Genomic DNA, 22579 nt, shown 5'->3' with positions numbered 1-22579 from the left:
CCTTTCTTGAACCAACCACTTATCAGCATCAACTACGAATATTTAAGTGGTAGAGATCGCTAAAGAACGATTACTTAATTTATTCATATTTTAAGTAAGCTTATCCATATATCAATCGTTGAGATGATGAGTCAATTGAAACTAGACCACCATAGAAAACCTGGAAGCACTGGACGGCCGTTTCGTCCTAGTATGGGACTCCTCAGCGTTGCACACCCACGATCCCGCCCCCTGAGAGATTCCAACCCAGGACAATGTTAGATGTGTCACTCACTTTCGTGGATTGTTTGAATTTAGACATTATTATTATTGGATGCCAGATCAGTGGTCTAGAGGTTAAGCTTTCGAGTGCGAGACTGATAAATCCTGGATTTGAATCCCGCGAGGCGGGGTCGTAGATGAGTACTGCTAAAGAGTCCCACAATAGGACGAAACGGACTTCCAGTGCTTCCAGGTTTTCCATGATCTCAACTGTTGAAATTACTACAATCTCCACAAAACCTCTTCTGATAAAAATATGTTTGTTTGTTTTTTAAGAAAAAAATCATTTAATTTTTCAAATCAATTTTTGTGTGGTTTTTTACGATACATCAATAAAACATTTTTAAAACAAAATGAAGATCCACTTGGTATTGTTTACTTGAATCTTCCCACTAATCAGTCTCTTATTAGCAATATGTGCATACTGTGTGTATTGCCTCGACGTTGCCTTAATTTACATGCATTATAAGCAAGTGGATAACGCGATGGAATTTGTAGCAAAAGGTACTGAGTTTGAGTCTCGGAGTGAACATCAATTCTGGGATGCAAGAACATCCAGCTGACGAGTCCCAAATAAGACGAAACACGCGTCGAGGATTTTACTGTTAGCCCCTATCCAACTTTGCTTAAAAGGAAAATCCCTTTATTTTTTGTTTTGTTTTCAACTTAATATCTTAATTGTTCCTTTCTCTTTTAAACAAAACAAAAAATGTTATGTAGCAGAAAATAAAACGCTTGACTAAAATAATACAAATTCACAAGTACAGAGAACTTATCAATTGTATCAGGTCAATAATTATTTGACAGATGGATTATTTTTCTCTCTGTATCTCATTATTAGATAAGTAAAATAATGTCTATACAATTTGATTGTGTATTGAATTGTACGGACAAGCATCTTAATGATTTATTCATTATTCAATGTATGCTAATGTGTATACATGTTTGTATGAATTAGTGAATGAATAGAAATTAGTGAACTGAAATATCTAACCACAATCTCTATATAATTAACAATGTTCTAACCAGTCATATTTATTTCCTCCCACCTCTCCCTCATATTTCGTCAGTAAAGTTATGTAACAAACACTTTATGGTTATGTACTGATTAGTAAAAAGAAGGGAAATAAATTAAGTGGTCATTCATACATAATAATAATTATTATAGTATGGTTATATTTATTCTCTGTAAAATTCCACAAAGAAAGCTGTGTCGATTAGAGCTGCTACACCATCTGGTTACTGTTTCCTATATGTAAAGTAATTTCCAGTTATTTTCTTTCTGTTAGATAAAAAGAACTTGTTCAAGATGATGATGATGATGTTGATGATGACTATAACGTATCTTAATGAATCTGAGGAGTGAGAGAGAGAGAGAGAGACTGGGACCATCTGCTTTGTATAATACTAACTTCTAATAATTTAATAATTGTATTCGCATGTTCATATGAATTAAAATTTTAATGAAGTGAAAAAACGATGTGTTACATTTTTTCATTCTTTTTAGTTCAATCACAAAAAAAAATCAAAGAATATGTTCACGCTTACTGATTACGTAGCCAGTTTTACTGTTAACAGAATAACTAATTGAATATTTCTTCAAAAAATATGTTGACTTTTATTTCATCAAAAATAGATGTCATATATGAAATTGAAAAATTCATTAGTCAATTAATAAACATACAGAAAATAAATAAAGTTTTTAGTTTTATCAGAAGGGGTCTTTGTGGATAGTATCAATTGAATCTAGACCACAACGGAAAATATGGAAGTACTGGACGGTTGTTTCGTCTTATTGTAGGACTCTTCAATCGGCTTATGATTTTAACTACTGAAATTATTATTAATATCCACAAAATCTCCTTCTGATATAGTTCAATGATGATTGTATTATACATAACAAGTTGATTGGCTATAGAAATATCAATTTCTATGCCTAAGCACATAAAGTATGATCTTATGCATGTCATGTATTTCATTGTTAAAGTACTTCAAACTAGAATATTGTAGATAATAAGGACGAATATTTCTATAAAGATTTAAAATAATATGATGGAACAACTGTACATTATCCTTTGAACTTTTATTCATAATTAAACTAGAGTTTACTTGAAATATCTACTCATATAATAAGCTTATTATGAAATATATATAGACTATATTTCTATAAAAGAAAAGAAGTAACAGGACATAAAGATTGTGTACAAATTCATATTACTAGTCTGTTAATCTTGCTTCATATTTAAAGGGTTAACACAATTATGTGACTAACAAGATCATAGTAGATAAGAAAGAGTTAAACTGATAGGTCCTGGATTTGAATCTTGCGAGGTGGGATCGTGGATACGCACTACTGAGGAGTCTCATACTAGGACAAGACGGTCATCCAGTGCTTCCAGGTTTTCCATGGTGATCTAGCTTTAGTTGACTCAAATCAAACTATTAAAATTACTAAAAAAATCTCCACAAAACCCCCACTTTTTGATGATAATAATGTAATTGGATTAGAATACTTAAGCTAATGAGTCTTGATTTTATTTATTTCTGTAAGCTCCGCATTGGATAACAACAATTATATATAAATTTAATGTAATTATTAAACTGAAATACTAAATAGTTTATGTAAATAAAATAATTAAGTTAGTAAAGCAAAACATAAGACTGAATACATTAAATGATATTAGTTAAAATATTAATAAAATTTATTCTTTTTTGTATTAGTTGTTTGAATCTTTTCATTGATGTTTAGGACTGTAATTGAGAAGTCTCTTATTAACATATGAGCATCCTGTGTGGATTACTTTGATATTACCTTAAGTCTCAAGCATTATAAGCAGAGACGGATGGTGGCTATCACAAGCTAGTGAATATCTGGGCTCAGCAGCTAAGTGGATAACATGATGACGTTTGAAACGAACGGCTATGGGTTCAAGTCCTAGAGTGAACGCCAACTCTGAGATTCAAGCACATCCAGTCGATGAGTCTCAAACAGGAAGGACTGTGCGTCCAGGATTCCACTGCTAACCATCATCCATCTCTACAAATAAATTTTAATGATATGTAACAAAAGATACACAATTAGTTTTCATAGCAAGAGTACTTATATAATGAATTACTTACAGAAAAAGAATGATGAAAATTCAGACTCCTAAACAGTATGCACCTCAGAACACCATATGAGACTGAGACAATAACTTTTAAATCTCACAATGGTGAGTTTATCATTAAGGACATTGAGTTTTTGATAGAAATCATCATCAGATTATAAAATTTATAATAAAAGTAGGTAATGTTAGTTCATAATGGAAATCCTAACCCTAACGAAGACCACTATGGGAACTGTTAAAAATCTATTTAGGTGCTTATAAATATTTGAGAAAAGAGATAATCTATATTCATAAGTATGAATTCGCACTTTGCTTTTTTTTATACTTTAGAGACAGCATAACATGTAGAAGACTAATAGATTCATTAAACATGTAAATTCTACTTACATTTTGTAGTGTTATTATTTTATTTCCTATAAACTATCTATTTACTGAGACTTTCTTAATTGGTTGAGAACTCCTCGAGTTTGTTACAAGCTCATCTATATTATACTATAATCATATCGAAATTATTTGGACATTACCTAATTAAATTTTAGTCTTTTACACAATGGTTACACAATGGCTGATATTTGATTTTCTTAATTTTCCACCGAGAAATCATGATCTGTGGAGTTATCCAAGTCTGAACTGAGATAAAAGTCTACTGATAATATTGATTTATTATCTCACCATATTGTAGATCTAAGAAGAAGAATGTATACGAACTATATTATAATTCGATCCACTAAAATCTTCTCAAGAAAGTAGTATACCGATGGCGCCTTCATTTTACTCAACAGTCTAAATGCTTACATTAATCGACTAATATCATTTCACTACACATAGTTAAACAGTCCGTTCATGATAAAAAATATTCGCCAAAATTATATTATTTCATGATTGGTAATCGAATGTTTTAATGCTATTTATTAGTTTATACTTCGAAATTCATCAGGAATCGAGTTCAAGCACTTAAGATACAGCAGTGAGTCTCTTACCTTTAAACTACTGAGTTTAAATTTTCAAGAATAGTGAAATGAATCGTGCAAAAACAAACTATCTTTCAAATGTAGTAGTCATCTAATTAAGATGATCAAATCGTTTAACAATTTTTTGGTAGATTATTTACAATTTTCTCTTAAAATATTATTGACTGAAAATATATTCTATTTTTGTGTTAGGAAAATTCAGGAGGTTCAACATCTTCAGAATGGTGTAGGACAACAAGAGATGAATTTCAAAATCTGCACTCAAATCAACATTCTAACGGTGGTACTATTGATTCAGTACTTCGATATCGAATGTAATATTTCATTTAATCTATTAAGTATTTTTTTCAAAAAAAAAATGGCATCATTTATTAAACATGAAGATAAATCCATTGACAAAATAAACATCATATAAACAAACAAGGTTACCATTCAAATCTGAACATTAGATGGAAGCAAACCACAACAAAATGAAAACCATAAGGATCAACAATCTTATCTCTTTTAGAGAAAACAAATGTATACATATTATATGTTTAATGTATACACATATACCTTATATGCACTATAGTAATCGAAAATAATTCACTTACCTATTGTTTTATTGAATATTACTTCTTGTTCATTTTATTCTTTTTTTTCTCGTTTTGTTATTTGTAAAGAAAAAAAATCAAATATTATTTATAACACATCTGATATTCAGTAAAAAAAAACGAACCCAAGTAAAATTAATTTAATACCCTGTGAAAAACCAGAGGCTAATGTGGAACAAGTTAAATTTGAAGGCTCTAGGTGGTATTTCCTTAGTTTATGGTTCAACAGAAATATGTACCCTAAAACCAGCACATAACATATGTAAAGAATAACTCAGAATGAACCGATGATAAAGGCAGTAAATAGTTACTTTGTCTATGCCTACCCAAATGAATCATTTCTTGAGATATTACTCTTTGGAGGAACACTAATAAAATCGTTGGCTCCGAGGACTTCAGATAAGGACTTTAGATGATTAGATTACTTAGACATTTTGCTTTATGCTCACTTATGATATCTTCCTCTATGAATAATTCAACCACCACCTTCTGTCGTAGGGAGAAAGTGGGTGTAATGTACCTAGATTTTCCAAAAGCTTTTAATCAGTCGATCATACGTGTCATACCAGTAAGTTCAGGCTGATGGTTATTAAGTCATCACTGATTGACTGACTTTCGTTATATCTTAGTAGTCAACTTTTTAAGGTCAGAGCAAACTTTAACTTCCTTCGGAATGCAGAATGTCGTGGCTGGGTCCTTCAGGGTTTAGTACTAGGACCTCTTCCCTTTTAATTTGTACAAATGATCACCCTGAGTTAGTATTCCCGGGGATATTGCTTTTGTTGGTGATTTTAAGCTTCATAGAAAAAAATTGTGAAACTAGTATCCCAAGTTGCCGCTTCAGGGAGTTCCTGACCGACTTCAAAGTTGGGTGGATTACATTAAAATTACTTCCAACACTTTAAAATGTGAAATGATCCATCAGAAACATGCTGCAAAACATAAATAAAACGCTGGTCACTGACTGAAAAGATCTTGGTGTTTTGGTGCCCTATAGTATGAACTCTTATACCCACTATGACAGAAATACCTTTAGAGAATACCTTGCAATAATAACTTAAAGGCTAGTTCCTGCTAAGTTTTCTAAAAGGTATCTTCCACTTAAACTTTGAAAATTTTACTCGAGCCCCATTTAGAGTAAGGTAAAATAGTCATTCCTTTTCTATGCTCTGGAATATCCTTACAGATTAGTCAAAAGATCAGTTTGTGTGCTTAACTTCGAGCCCTATGGAGAACGCCTTATATCGTTGAATCATTGCCCTTCATAATATAAGTTACTAAGAAAAAATCTTATGATGACACACAGGGGCATAAACACCCTTGAGCATCCTATAGAATTCCTGCTTAGGTTCATTTTTAAAACGAACCCTAGTAGGAACAACCAAGTCACAATACAGATAACTGGAAAGTACTCACACCTTGTACTCATCACACGTAGATAATTCTTGAAGTTTGTTATCGAGTGACATGACCCATTCACGTTTCTGGGGTTACTCAATAGGAAACTTGGTGCATCCCTTAGGATTTGAGATGTTAGTTTACACTAACTGAAGTAAAGAACTCAAAGTCTGAATCGTTCCATTGTATCACTACACTCTCAAATATATTCTCCATGAGACTATACATGATAGATAACTAGTGTTACTACTTCACATAAGTCCACTTGGAGCCCTTCAACCGTTGCTGACGATCCAAAACCCAGATAAGGGCAGACGGTTTGGTATGTGGTTTGCGGTCACATCTCGCAAAAAAATAACCATGTTAAGAAGCACTGACTGGAAAGAATCATTCAAACCACTTAAACTATGCTCTGGTAATTGAAGGTTCTTCATGTAGAAGAACTATGATGTCTCATTGTGAGAGTAAAGATCATTCGTAAATCATGATTCGATGCCCTCTCTGGAAGCCAAAGCAACAATTAGTACAGGTACATAAAGTATCCAGACGATACAGGAATCCTAAAGGACAGTTCAAATATCTTTGTGTATGAGAAGATACTATATGGCAGTATTTATAACAAATGAAACTTTAGGAGAGGCCCTGTTGCATTTCGGTCATGAAGAAGAATATACCGCACACCTCTAGGGGTTTTACTGATGCTATCCAAAGAAGTATTGATGGCCCTTGTAGGTAGGAATCTCATGGACCTGGTATAGTCGAACTACCAATGAAAAAAGGGGGAAATTACACTGCCATGCACCCACTAGGAAAACACAGGATGTTCCTGATGAAGGACCTGAACGTGAACGTCGGTATGGACAACTACAGGTGTGAAGGCATAAAGCAATACATACCAGGAAAACGACTGAGAACGGTGAAAGACTTGCAAATATATGTGAGCTCAACAATACGGTTTTAGGAGACAGCATTTTTCCTCAAAAAATACATAAACAGGGCCACATGGGTTTTACCAGGCCCCACTACTAAAAATCGAATCGATCACATCTTCACAGATAAAAGTTCAGAATATCAATGGAAGATGTAAGAACAAAGAGAGAAGATAATATAACTTCAGATTACCATCTGGTGGTGTCCAAGCTGAAACACCATCGAACTACTGAGCAAGTAGTATTGCAAAAGTTTAAAACAACTTTCGGTAAACCCAGGGTGGCTCTCGGCAGTATATTCCAAATATTATAAGACCTACTCAAAAAATAGAAAACCCCATGGAGAACAATAACACACAAGTTAGTAGAGAGATATGCTAAGCCAGGTCGACCGATTGAGGAACAAGAGAGCAGACTGACTACCGAGATTCAAAAGCAATGGAACGAGTGGACAGATCGCTCTGAAGAGCTGGTTGGCTGCCTACGCTGTACGATGGAAAGCAGGCTTAAGCAGGTACCGAGCCCTCCGAACACCGAACGATTACGTACAGATCTCCTCAACGATGTTGCCGTGGTTATATTAGTAAATATTACCAATGTCATTGGAGAGAACAAGGACGCTGAGATAGGAGGACGGTATAACATGCCAGCTGAAGCACTGAAGTCAGATATAGAAGAAGCTGTAAAGATACTCCAGATCCCATTTGGAAATGTTTGGAAGGAAGAACAAGTGTTACAGACAGGCTGAAAAGAGGGATAATTCATCGAAATACCAAGGAAAAAGCTGAGCAAGTGCGAGAACTACAAAGGAATCACACTATAATCAGTACCAGAAAACGTTTTCAATAGATTGTGGTTGAACCAAATAAATGATTCCATAGACACTCAACTTTGAAATCAACAGACCGGATTTCATAAGGATCGGTTGTGCATGGGCCAAATCGCGACAATACGGGTCATTGTTGAACAATCAATTGAATGGAATTCGTTACTATACACTAACTTGATTGAATATGACAAAGCGTTTATAAGTGTGGATAGGAGAACATTATGAAACCTTCTTTAACGTTATGGTGTACCTGAGAATGCCGTCAAAATTATCCTGAATTTACAGAACGGACTACAATGCAAAGTGATGTATGGAGGACAGCTGACGGATATATTCTAGGTAAGGACTGGAGTCAGACAGGGCTGCTTACTTTTCCTTTTTCTGTTTCTTCTGATGGTTGACTGTATTATGCACTCCATATCTCAGGAGAAGCACAAAGTACGGTGGGCGTGTTGGGCGCATCCGGACTATTCGAACTTCACAGATTATTTGGTTCTCCTATCCCTTACATCACTGTAGCAGCTGCATCTGCAACAACAGTCTTTAACATACGCAAGGGAAAAATCAAGATCCCGAAATACGAAAAAACTAGCACCAACAAACCAAGTTGCTTTTAACAGAAAAGCTTTGGAAGATTTGCATACATAGGCACCAATGTTGGTAATTAACGGGGATCTAATACAGATGTCTAGGTAACATGGCACATTTCTACAAATGGAGAAAATACCTAAATTTTAAATGCAATACATTCGTCCGTGCTTGTCTAGTACTTCTTGATTCAATTGCGTTATTTCTGGGACTCTTATTTCGTACTATAATCCAAATAATTCGAAACATTATATTACTCCACATGCCTAATGCTACCTTACCATTTGTTTCGAAATGTGCTGTGTTCATATAGTATACAATACTGCGATACTTCCATGTTTACTACGCGACATTCTACGGTAACGAAGCTCATCTCATACTCAAAGTCGTTGTGTGGTTTACATAGATGAAGGAGCCTTGAAGCTGGTCTTGCATTGATGATAAGACCGTAATACCAAAGCATCGATCGTGGTTTTTGAAACTTGTAAAGGCTTTCTAAATGATTAGCTTAAAAGATAAAAGAAAATCAAAATATGTTGACAATAAAGCTTTCATTCATGATGCTGAACGTTAATATGAGATCTATTCTAATTATACTGTCAAGTTGAGGAAATAAATTTATTCGTTTCAATCCCCCCTCACATAAGTAGTTAGAAAGTCTTGTTAGTATCTAGGTTTCCAGTCTTGAAAACTGATTTAGCGAACCAACTAGAAGTGACCTAAATGACAAGTGCGTCTCATAGACTAATAAATGGATTAATTTCCTGAGGTGTAGAGTTGTATATATATCTGTGCATATGTAAATGTAAACAGGTATCTGTGCACTTTATTCGGTAGCTCAATATATTTTCTCTCGCGCTCTTATAATGTCTGTAACGTAGTCAGTTGGTGTCACATTTGAATCATGGTTGGAGAGATATGAAGTTCACTTTTCTCATCATGATGACTCTGCAAAGGTCAGAACTTTACTTTGAAAATTTGAAGCAGATGGACATAAAAATTATTCAAATCTTGTCAAAAAACGCAACAATTCTCCTTTTGATTCTAATTTACAAAAGTCAGCAGAAAGTTTTACTACTGAGACGTCTATATGTAATTTGCGATATGATCGTCTCAGAACTACTAAGAGACCTGGAGATGATTTTGTTCCATATATTGCATCTATTAATAAGCCATGCCAAATTCTTGAGTTGAGGTCACTTCCAGATGATCAGTTTTAGTGCCTTGACCTTGCATATGGATTACAATCATAGGCCGACTCATATATTCGTTATAGAATTTTAAGCAGAATAAAGTGAAATTCAAACACCACATTTAAAGATAGCACAGACAAGTGTCGTCTTCTTACAATTAATCTTAATAATGACACTAAAATGATGGAAAGTTCAAATCCTAATCATACATCTGACATTAATTCGGATTCATTTGACTTGATGAACATTTCACTATTATTGTCACAAAGCATGATTCGCGAAATTTTCATCACCCAAATCGAATGTGTAATGTCAACGACTCTAATTCATGTCGCTCTGCAAGGCCTCCAACTAATTTTTGGAACTGTAGGGCATAGCATTTCTTTTGTTTCTGTCCATTCAAAAGACATAAATGCACAAAACGTGAAGTAACTGGCCACAACCAGGGATTTTACGAGCTCAGAAAACCCTTATCTAATCATTGAATGCTAAAAAGGATCAATTGTGTACATGCACTGTTGAAACCTAACCCCCAATGCTGACGCACGTATTTATCCATTACTGTTAATGATAGTATTATCATTTTGCAGTTGAACACTACATCCGACGTTACTTTGATTTCTCGCAAAACCTAGCACGAACTTGGTTGGCCAAGCATTCATATTACTACCAACTGCATAAAGAATGAAACGGGAGCCCTGATTAAAATTTCTGGATTATCAAGTGTATTTTGGGTTTAATAACCTAATAATCAAATCCAAATGCTAGGTTACTGACGAATCCCTCAATCTATTGGGTTTCGACCGGATCACAGAATTAAAAATGCTCAACCAGTCATTTAATCTCATTTGAAATCAAATATCTCATTCAACTCTCAAGAAATCTTCATATCCACATACGATCGAGAAACTGAAACAAGTTTTCTAGTATTTTTCGAAATGACTTTGGTTATTGTACGAAGATAAAAGATAAAATATATTTGAAACCAAATGTTAAACCTATTTTCCCGTCAAAACACCAAAAGTGTCTTGTACGGCGTGCTCTTTAGTAGACAAAGAACCAAATAGATTGCGAGTTTCGGGCGTTCCTGAACCATTTAGTTATTAGTTTTGGGCAACACCAACTGTAGTAGTAAAAAATTGAATAGTTTAGTTGGAATATGTGACGATTTTTCGACTGGACTAAGCAGTTACCTAGAAAGACACCAGTACCAACTCCCCGCGCCAGATGATCGTTTTACGCAACTGAACAGAGGCAGATTTTTTCCAAACACTGACCTCGCTAACGTATATCTGCAGATAGAAGCTGGTGAAGGATCCAGAGAATTGGTTACCATTAAAACACACCGAGGCTCCCATCACCATACTCGACTTTTATTTGGATTCAAGCCAGCTCCGACCATATTCCAGCAAATTATGGATGTAATGCTCACAGACGTTCCGGGTGTCTTGGCTTACGTGGATGACACCGACGTTTCTGGCACAGCTACAGAAGGATCATTTGGACATTTGAATAAGGTTTTCGTGCCCATTAAGTACCATGATTTCTAACTAAAGCAAGAGAGGTAACTTTTTCATGACTGTAATCAAGTATCTTGAATTTGTCGTCAGTCGCTACGGAAGACGCCCGGATCCATGGAATATTTAAGCCATAAAGCAAATGCCACCACTATTTGAGTTAAACACCCGACGATCATTCTTGGGGTTGAGAAATCATAAGGCCTAATTCTTTCCATCCATGCATCAACATCGTGCGTCTCTAATTGAACGCCTGAGCAAAGAAGCGAAATGGCACTGATCTCCCTAATGTCAAAAGAGCTTTTATGAAAATGCTGTCATCGAATATGCTGCTAACTCATTTTAACCCTAATCGCAAAACAATCATTGCCTCTAGTGCATCGAACTACGGACTCATAGATGTTATTCCACCCATTTTCCTAAATCTTTCTGAGGAAGCTATTTCACGTGCATCTAGGACGTCAAATAGAAAAAACGAAACACCAACAACTATCTTTGTAGTAAAAAATATTTTATAAAACAATTTAGTTACGACATTTCACTCTTAGCAGACCATAAACCCCTTACATCAATTTTTGGTTCAAAGAAAGGCATCACAGTATACGCCGCAAATAGCTTGCAGAGGTGGGATAATCTTCTTGTTTATAATACGTTGTGATACATCAACGGTCAGCTTTGGACAGGTTGATGCGTTATCGAGATTGATCAACTCAAACTGATCAACCGATGAGAATTGCGCCGTTGCGACAGTACCAGTTGAAGCAGAGGTGAAACGAGTTATGTCAGATGCGACTAACCCCTTACCAGAAACGGTAAATATGGTTCAAGATGCTACACCATCGGTTTTGAACTTTAGTACATAGCAAAATATATGAATGAATATCTGGGCTACCTGTTCCTGCCACCCAGATAGTTCGACAAGTTACCTGTTTCCTTGTTTGCTTTAAGACATCATCACGTCGACTAATCGCACAACCTATTCAAATACGTTTGTGTATAGTTTACGACATTTCACTGTACAAGTTACAAAAAGTTTCAATCGGAGACATCGTGATGGTTGACAATAAGGATTGAAAAGAATGAATATTATTCAGATGTCGACCTCTGAAATACTAATATCACTAAATATTTGCCACCAATATCGATCAAGAAATAAAAAACGGAAACTCGCAGAAATACTTCATGTTGAGAATTCCCTATTGTACCAAAAATATAGTATTGAATAAAGCTAATAACAATGAACGTTGGCCAAAAAAGGCTGTTGTGTTTCCGTCGATGCGGCGCGTTGTCTATTACGAACTCTTGTCTATTGTCTGGGAGACGCCTACTTATTCCGACCACCCTCAGATACCGAGTATTGAAACAGCTGCACTCAGGTCATTCTGGTGTGCAGCGTATTGCGTCACTAGCACGTAGTTATGAATATTGGCCACTGATGGGTAGAGACGTTGAAATTATCATAAAGGAATGCCCGCTGTGTGCACAAGCCGCAAAACTGCCACTGCAAATACAACCACCTCGTGGCCGAGTGCAGGAAAGCCATGGCCCAGTGTTCATGCTGATTTGGCTGGACCAGTAAATGGTCAACACCTTATTACCATCGACTGATTTACGAAATGGCCAGGGATTTAGCTAATGCGTCAGACATCATCGACATCAACAATAAGGGTGCTGAATAAGATTCTCGGACAGTTTGGTCTTCCGAAAACCCTAGTTAAAGACAATGAACCTCAGTTCACGATTACACACATTCAGTCACCACCCTAACAGCCCCAGACAAACGGTCAAGCTAAGTGTGTTGCTAATACTTTAAACAGAGCTTTCATTCAGTCACAAGGGGAATGCATGATGGAGGAGGTTATCTAGAACTTTAGGAGCATGCAGAATAACCCTAAATCCGGCCCCACCCAACAGTATCTCCCCTGATAATTCAGTGTTTGGAAGGAAGATCCGGACTTCATTTGATAGTATGTACCCACAAAGAGGAAGACAAGATTATAATCACTAGAGGATGAGTTACCAGTGGAAGTAATAGACTTTTGACAATGGGTACCTGTGTGGGTAGCAGGTGTCATCGTAAGAAGAGTCGGTGACGAGATGTATGAAGTTGATGTTCAAAGCAAATACCTGACGCAACATGCAAACTACATCTGAGACAAACGACTAAAGTCGTTTAAAGAACTCATAAGCTCAGACTTACCACCAGATTATTTATTTATACAGTTAGTCTGGAGCAGTAAGATCAGTGCAGAAGAAGTGATGGCCAGACCCCAAGAAGTTCATCATGAGGGCAACGTTCCCCTCAACACCCTCAGTTAAATAAAAGGACCAAGACTTATCTTTCGCGATTGCCCTCCAATTCTAATTTTCTTGGGAATAGTGTTTTGTCCATTGTATGCAGATTCTCATCAACGTATTCTAGTTGAAGTTTCTGCGCACCTACTTTTAAACGATCTTACAGGTTCTGAATAAATCATCCTCTGGGGAAATTTGGATTAGGACACGTAATTCGTAATTCAACTCCCTGAGAGAAACCAGGTATTCGAACTCCTTGTGACTTGTTATTACAAACAGCCTCAATCAAATTTTCAGTATAAAAGTTTGAAAAAAGAATTTAGAAAAACTTTAGTTCGTTTAAACACCATGTCACATTCTCAATCAGGTTGACGCCTGCATGGGACTGTTCACTGTTCTTCGCTTTTGGGGATGAAAGATCGTTAGGCTAATCTTCTATTCTATCTTCATCTATCTAAAAGTACAGACGGTTACGCTACACGATTACACAAACAATTACAAAGAAAAACACAGCGTAATAAAGTTAGCAGAAAGAAATGCTTTCAGTCTCAGTGATACACAGTGTCCTTTTTATTATTTGTGCCGGATGAAAATATAGGTTTTTAATACACCATGATATCTTCTTTTTTCCGCCTCTAACAGTTCACATAGCGGCGCGAGTTTCGTACTCACTTGAAGATGGCTACTTTTAAAGGAGCTGCTAGGGAGGCTCAAAGAGCTGCTCTGTTGATGAAACAGCGTGAAAAGGAACGACAAGAACTGGAACTTCAGAAAAGAAAACTCGAGGCAGAGATGCGTGTTGGTGAAATGTCTACTAAGTTTGCTGTACATTATGATGCCATTGAATATCAATTGAAGAATAACACAGTATGTTATTTAGCTTATATAACCCACACTTAGATTGGCTTGGTGACTTTAGATGAAATGAAAGCGCGACAAAAGGCTTATCTGACACAAAGAGAGAAGGAATTAGCTCTAGGAAACTCGAAAGGACTCTCACATAAGTCAGAAAATTCCACACTGGAAAAAAAAAATAAACTTCAGCCTGTGGGTCTTTTTGTTTGCACCTATTTATATGACATAGTCTTTGTTGTCTTTCTCTGAGGAAGAAGATGTTGAGGACGAAATTAAGCCATCTATCTCCGCTGTGCAGAATTCCGAGTCACCCGAGAAAGTAAAAGTTGTACTACATTTTAGATCCCTCAAGATGGTTTGTAGACTGAACAAAATCTCCAGTCAGAAGTTCTAACTGACGGCGAAAGTGCCGTTAAGTCTGATAGTGAGTCTTGTACTAAACGAAGACGCTTGGGGAAAAATCCAACCGTTGACACCAGTTTTCTACCGGATATTGACAGAGATGAAGAAGAAAAACGCCTAAGGTGAGTAATACACGTAGCGTTTTGTATAGTTTTGTTGCAAGTTTTCCGTAACAGTTTCGTCGCAAACGTTGATAGACTTATTTATCATGTGGCGAGACTATCATTTATGGAGTGACGCTAAAATGACCTTGAGAATGTCCACCTACTTAATAGGGCTAAATAAGGGTTATAAGGCAGTGTTAGGAGTCGGAATTATGGTTTCCAGTTGATGGTTAGGGTTAGAAATTAGGTTTACGGTTTTCATCACGAACTGACATCACCTAAAATGCCCAGACGCTATTTAAACCAGCGGGTGAATAAGTCTCGCGCCAAAATCCTAAACCTTTTATTTTAAATCTGATTAATTCGTCCATAAATTATAGTCTTTCTGGTTATGTGATCTGAACAAAATCTTTTGTATGCCATGCTACATCTCGTCTTTGAATCCGGGTTTTAAGTCTCGGTTGTCTTTTTTATTCAGGTTGGTTTTGTCATCTAAACTCGCCGAATCATTTTTTACGTTGTGATCTGGTTTCATCACGGCGTCATAAAAGCCCAGTTACTCGTATATCACTTAAGATACACTGATATAGATGAATCAGGTAATTTGTCCGCTTCTTTTCTAAAAGACGGTGCACAACTTGTTAGGTTCATTTATTTATCAGTTTCTAAAATTCTTAAATGACATACAATTTGGCTTGTGGTTGGGTTCAAAAACTCGTGCTTAGTTGTCAAAACCACTTACTAAGTTTGATTTACTGTACTTGGTTACAAATTACACTATAAGTATGATACGTGCAATATAGTGACTGGATTCTGGACCCCTTTACCACTAAGCCACCATCACTATTTATTTACTAGTATTTGACCACAGATGCCTCAGAAATATTGCTCGCATCTGCTAGGATCACCGGGTAAGTAATAGTGAGGTTCGACGCAGGGTATTAGGGAATGATGGTAAATCAGTTGATGAGGTTGTGAATCTTCATCGACTGAGATGGTTGGGCCACGTGTTACGTATACCCAAACACCGATTACCACGACGTGCAATGCTAACCGGTGTCCGGGATGGTTGGAAGAAAGTTAGGGGTGGCCAAACTAAAACGTGGCATCGGTGCTTGAAGTCACTAACTTCTAGTCTGAGCCATGTTGGTAGATGCAGACTACTTGGTTGGGGCCCGCGTGACTATCGTAACCAATGGTTGGAGACTCTTGGTGACATTGCTCAGAATCGATCACAATGGTTTAGGTGTATACACTCTCTGTCTTCCCCTAAACTAAGAGATTAAAATCGCTTCATATCTTTCTTCCTACGAACTAATTCTTTCTTCCTGTACTATATCCTTACTGCAATCTTTCGCTTATATATTACCACCTCTGAATTAACTACTTTTACGAATCCAGTGTCCATCTTGATGTGTTAATGAGGTATGGCAACTTGGACCGATGCATATATGTGCCTGGTCCTACGTTGTAGCTGACTGACTAGCATCCATGGTCTCGTAAGTAAATTTTCAGTGTTAAGCGCATACAGTAGTCTTTATCTTTCTCCTAATAATTGTCTTAGAACTTTGCAACAACATTTAGTGTTAAATGTACTCATCTTTAAATCATACTTTGTGCATGGTTTAGAGGTACTCTTCAACTGCCTAGATAAAGGTAAATATGTCTGGTTTCTAATCTAGAGCCTAATTTTCAGAAGTTATATGCTTTCATCACCAAGCTAAAACGTTTTTAGAATTTTCTTATGTCATTCAGTCGATAGTTAAAAAAGGAATACATATAAACTACTATTTGTATTGCCATTTAGCTGTAATCAGTTTTCGCACACACAAGAAATCGATGTTTTGCTGTCAGACATGCTTCATAAAGCCAAATGCAGATTCTCATCAGTAAGCACTTTCAATGAATAGATACAGTAGCTACATAATTCTAACTTATGTTTTCGTAAGTATTTAAGGAAAAGGCAAGATTTACCTCCGATTGCATAGACGTTTCAATTATGTGACTCCCATTGAAAAATATGTCTAGATTGGTCCGTTATCACTGTACCCATCCATATTTTGAAATTCAACATGCTTTGAAAATAACACTGCTTTGTTAAGTTAAACTGCTTTATTCCAAATTCTTGTTGATGTTATGATAGAAATTCAGTAAAATTTAGCATCACACTTTTTTATATCTCAGAGAAGAACTTCGAAGGGAATGGGTGGCAAAGCAAGCTGCGATCAAAGAAGAGGAAATAGTTATCACGTACAGCTACTGGGATGGATCTGGACACCGCAAACAAGTTCGGATGAAAAAGGGGCACTCCATTCATTTATTTTTACATCGTTGCGTAGAGCAACTCCGTAAAGACTTCTCTGAATTAAAGTCTGCCAGTGCAGATCAAATGATGTATATCAAAGAAGATTTGATTATTCCTCATCATTATACATTTTATGATTTTATTGTAACTAAGGCTCGTGGTAAATCTGGACCATTATTCTGCTTTGATGTTCACGACGATGTTCGTATCCGGATGGATGCAAATGTAGAAAAAGAAGAATCACATGCTGGAAAAGTCTGTTTACGTAGCTGGTATGAACGTAATAAACACATTTTCCCCGCTAGTCGATGGGAACCGTATGATCCTGCAAAGAATTGGGATCATTACACTGTATCAGATAAAATGTCTGCAAAGATTACTGTTAAATGAATTATTTACTTTCTTTTCCTTTCAAACTTTCGACTAAGTGTACAATAATTTGGCTTATTATTTACATTTCTTATTTGTTGTATATAATCAAAATAACATAAAATCAATAATTTGCAAAATATCTAGTTTTTCGTTACTACTTCTAGATAGAATGAGGAGTTTTTCAAGAGAATATTAAGTAATAGTAATAATAAATTCTCCAAGTGTTAATGTAAAAACTGTATGTAATAAAAAACCACTGGGGTTGTTGGTAAGAGTTAAGTCGTGGAGGTGACAAGTAATACCTCTAGATCAGATGCGTTGTGGAATTTTGTGCATAATCCTCACAGGACTGAAGTAAAACTTTCTAACTTTGGTTTTCTAATGACAACCACCGTAGCGTTGTTGATGCTTAGCAACTTGAATGACCACAAATGATCTTAGTAAATTGGAAGCGACGTAAAGTAAATTTCCAGTGGACACATTTTGTGTAATCATAATGTGCTATCTTAAAATACAACATTATAGATTATACTTCTTGTAAGTGCTCTCTAAAGAGTGATTCATAGGCTCCAATCAACATGGAACTATACGTGATACTGGTTGATGATCAAGCAATGCAAGTATCTCACCCCTATAAAATCAGCATGTACTTGGATATTCCTGTTATGATGTCTTCGACTGTAACATGGGTTCGAGGCCCACATGGAGTACCATTTTCCTTGAAATCACAGATATGCCTGGCTGACAACTAGCAACCACAATAGGATTTAGACGGCTGGCTTTTTTTCTGCTGATCCTAAACTTACTTACTTACTTACACCTGTTACTCCTCGTGAAGGAGCATAGGTCGCTCACCAGCATTCTCCATCCAACCCTGTCCTGGGCAATCCTTTCCAGCTCCTTCCAGTTGTAATTCATCCTTTTCATATCTGCTTCTATTATCCGACGTAATGTGTTCTTTGGCCTTCCTCTTTTCCGCTTCCCTTCAGGATTCCAAGTTAGAGCTTGCCTCGTGATGCAGTTTGACGATTTGCGTAATGTATGTCCTATCCATTTCCATCGTCTTTTCCTAATTTCCTCTTCAGCTGGAAGTTGGTTTGTTCTCTCCCACACAAGGCTATTGCTGATGGTATCCGGCCAATGGATGTTGAGTATCTTGCGTAGACAGCTATTTATAAATACTTGTACTTTCTTGATTGTGGTTGTTGTAGTTCTCCAAGTTTCAGCTCCATACAGTAGAATTGCCTTGACGTTCGTATTGAAGATTCTCACTTTGATATTGGTTGAAAGTTGTTTTGAGTTCCATATGTTCTTCAATTGTAGGAATGCGGCCCTTGCTTTGCCAATCCTCGCCTTTACGTCTGCATCTGAACCTCCATGTCTATCGACGATGCTTCCCAGATATGTGAAGGATTCTACATCTTCCAGAGTTTCGCCATCAAGGGTGATTGGATTGCTGTTCTCCGCTTTGAATTTGAGGACCTTGGTTTTCCCTTTGTGTATGCTGAGGCCTACTGATGCAGAGACTGCTGCTACATTGGCTGTCTTTATCTGAATCTGTTCACGTGTACGTGATAGGAGGGCTAGGTCATCTGCGAAGTCCAGATCGTCTAATTGGTTCTGAGCTGTCCATTGTATTCCGTGTTTTCGTTCAGATGTCGAGGTCTTCATAATCTAGTCGACCACCAGAAGAAAGAGGAAGGGAGAGAGTAAACAGCCTTGTCTGACTCCGGTCCTTACTTGGAATGCATCTGTCAGCTGTCCTCCATGCACTACTTTGCACTGTAGTCCGTCATATGAGTTCCGGATAATATTGACAATCTTCTCAGGAACTCCGTAGTGTCGAAGAAGTTTCCATAATGTCCTCCTATCTACACTGTCGAATGCCTTTTCATAATCAATGAAGTTGATGTATAGTGACGAGTTCCACTCAACTGATTGTTCGACGATGATCCGTAGTGTTGCAATTTGGTCTGTGCACGACCGATCCTTTCGGAATCCAGCTTGTTGGTCTCGAAGTTGGGCATCTACTGCATCCTTCATCCGGTTCAGCAACACCCTGTTGAAGACTTTCCCTGGTATTGACAGTAGTGTAATGCCTCTGTAGTTTTCACATTTGCTCAGATCTCCTTTCTTTGGAATCTTGATGAGGTGTCCTTCTTTCCAGTCCATCGGCACTTGTTCCTCCTCCCAAATCTTTTTGAATAGAGGGTAAAGCATGCTTGTGGTTACTTCGACGTCTGATTTCAGTGCTTCAGCTGGTATGTTGTCGGGTCCTGCTGCTTTCCCGTTCTTGATTTGTCTGACGGCCATTCTAATTTCTTCCGTCGTTGGTGGGTTGACATCTATAGGAAGATCTGTGTGTGCTGCTTCGATGTTCGGTGGATTCATTGGAGCCGGCCTATTCAGGAGTTCCTCGAAGTATTCTACCCATCTGTTTCGCTGTTGTTGAATTTCAGTGATTGGCTTGCCTTCTTTGTCTTTGACCGGCCTCTCTGGTTTACTGTATTTCCCTGATAGTTTCTTCGTTGTATCGTAGAGCTGTTTCATATTTCCTTCTCTAGCAGCTTTTTCTGCCGTCGTTGCTAATTCTTCCACGTATTTCTTCCTGTCGGCTCTAATGCTCCTCTTCACTTGCTTGTTTGCTTCTATGTATTCAGCTTGTGCTTGGACTTTCTCTGCTCGTGTTCGGCTGTTGTTAATTGCTGTCTTCTTGTTCTTCCTTTCTTTGATCTTGTCCAGTGTTTCTATAGAGATCCATTCCTTATGATGGTGTTTCTTTAGGCCCAGAACCTCTTGACACGTTGAAGTCAATGTTTCTTTGATGCCTTTCCAGTTGTCCTCCATGGTGGTTTCTTCTTCCTTCAGTAGATCTTGAAAGGCTTGGAATCTGTTGTTGAGAGCTATCTTGAATTCATTGAGTTTGTCAGTATCTCGAAGGAAGGCTGTATTGAACCTTTGTATTGCTGTTTGTCCACTTGTCCAGTTCTTTTTTAGCTTCAGTTTTAAATTGGCTACAACTAGGTGGTGATCTGAAGCTACGTCAGCTCCTCTCCTGGTTCTCACATCTTCCATTGTCCTTCGGAATTTTTTTGATGCAAATATGGTCTATTTGGTTCTCTGTAGTGTGGTCCGGTGAGATCCATGTAGCCTTGTGTATACGTTTGTGTGGAAATATTGTGCCTCCTATGACTAATTTGTTGAATGCACACAAATTTGCAAATCTTTCTCCATTTTCGTTCCTCTCTCCCAGTCCATGTCGTCCCATAATATCTTCATATCCAGTGTTGTCTATTCCGACCTTGGCATTTAGATCTCCCATCAGAATGGTGAGGTCCTTTCTTGAGCATTTCTCTATGATTGACTGCAGCCGCTCGTAGAATTGATCTTTAATGTCGTCGTTGCTATCATTGGTGGGTGCATAACATTGGATAATATTCATTAAGATCCCCTCCTTCTTTGTTTTGAATGATGCTTTGATGATTCTGGATCCGTGGGATTCCCATCCTACAAGTGCATTTCGTGCTACTTTGGACAGCATTAGAGCAACTCCCTGTGTGTGTGGAGCATTTTCCTCTTCGTGACCGGAGTATAGCAGCATCTCTCCCGTAGCTAGCCTTTTCTGTCCAGCTTGAGTCCAGTGGGTTTCGCTGATTCCCAGTACTGCCAAGTTGTATCTCCTCATTTCCGTTGCTATTTGGCTGGTCTTCCCGGTTTCCCACATTGTTCTAACGTTCCATGTACCTATAAAAATTTTTGCTCTGGTTGTTAGAAGGGGCATCGGCCTCGTGGCTTCCGAAGGAATTCGGCTTTCACCATGAAGCGTCATAATTCTTCTAAATGAAGACCTTCTAACTCTCAGGGCAGAGTTAAAATGGTTTGAATTATTTTTTCTGGTAAGCGTTTTTTTAGCGAGTTAGTTTTCTACGGGATGGGGACGCTAACCCCATGCCCAACCCTCCTCCTTTACCCGGGCTTGGGACCGGCAGTATCTCTAGAAGAGCTACAGGTGGAACAAAATAGACTACAATAACGAGCCACTGGGCCTTGTGGTCCCACTGCAACATGGTCGATAGAATTTGACAGAGAAATTGTATGTCGTTGAAGCTTGTCATTTAAACGCACATCAAAAGCCAAAATGTAAGACATGTTCATAAATGAAGATTGCAGTGAAGCATAATGATTCATTTCAGTTGGCTAAATCCCAAATTGGTAAAATATTAACTCCAATTTACCGATTATTATTAGATCCGTCCCGATTTTCGATATAAGTTTGCAACCACATTATCCAGTGATTTTCTGCGAAATGTATTGATATTTTCTCGTTTTGTTGACACAATTACTGAGAATCAGAGTTTGCATGATCATCAGTTACAGCTGAGAAACTTTCATTAAAATGAAGCTACCTTGATCTTAAGTAAATCAAGCAATAGTTTGAACTCTTAAGTCACTTTGGGTGCTCCATAACTTCACCTCCGCATTGTTTTCAGATTTCTTCATCGTTTAGTGATGATTTGATGACATTTATGAGGAAGAGGTTTCTAACGGGAAGGTTTTAATTCACAGCAAAACTTTCTGTGAAATATTGACTTTCCGCTTTGGCTGAAGAAAATGTCACTTTAAAAAACTAGTAAAAGATTGGTATAAGAACAAACGAGTAAATAAATAAGTAGGACAAAAATAAAATTTCCAATATATGTAAAGAGAACAATATATCTGAATAGATTCGATTAACTTGGAGCTATATTGATAAATTTGAATATTGCTTATTACTTATACAGTTAACGTAAAACACCATGTTCGTCGCCATGCTGACAACTTTCATCGCTTGACACTTAACCTGAGTGCGTACTACACACA

General features: G+C 37.1%; 2 protein-coding genes across 4 annotated transcripts in view; both read left to right on the top strand.

Moving 5' to 3' along the window:
- The window catches only part of MS3_00006244 (uncharacterized protein), a 35928-nt gene extending 29775 nt beyond the window's left edge, over positions 1–6153 (top strand). Inside the window, exon 4 of the mRNA XM_051214368.1 lies at positions 4532–6153. Coding sequence (XP_051067532.1) covers positions 4532–4657 — 126 coding nt within the window. The 3' untranslated portion in view covers positions 4658–6153. The remainder of the gene's footprint in view (positions 1–4531) is intronic.
- A 7602-nt stretch (positions 6154–13755) lies between these two features.
- FAM50A_1 (Protein fam50a) lies at positions 13756–17848 on the top strand (the record flags this gene model as incomplete). 3 transcript variants are annotated; one of them, XM_035732714.2, is made up of 5 exons in its annotated part: positions 13756–14548; positions 14582–14728; positions 14766–14855; positions 14900–15060; positions 17227–17737. In XM_035732714.2, the coding sequence occupies exons 1-5, from the start codon at positions 14360–14362 to the stop codon at positions 17735–17737; spliced, it is 1098 nt and encodes a 365-aa protein (XP_035585879.1). In that variant the 5' UTR covers positions 13756–14359. The 3 variants fall into 3 exon arrangements, with proteins under 3 accessions (XP_035585879.1, XP_051067531.1, XP_051067530.1); XM_051214367.1 differs by having other exon boundaries at positions 14766–15060; positions 17227–17848; XM_051214366.1 differs by having other exon boundaries at positions 14582–14855; positions 14900–17848.
- Positions 17849–22579: the final 4731 nt, after the last annotated feature.

The sequence above is a fragment of the Schistosoma haematobium genome, chromosome 2 (assembly GCF_000699445.3).
Source record: "Schistosoma haematobium chromosome 2, whole genome shotgun sequence".
Lineage (NCBI taxonomy): Eukaryota > Metazoa > Platyhelminthes > Trematoda > Strigeidida > Schistosomatidae > Schistosoma > Schistosoma haematobium.
The sequence above is the reverse complement of the archived record's forward strand: the minus strand, read 5'-3'. Positions and strand labels throughout refer to the sequence as shown.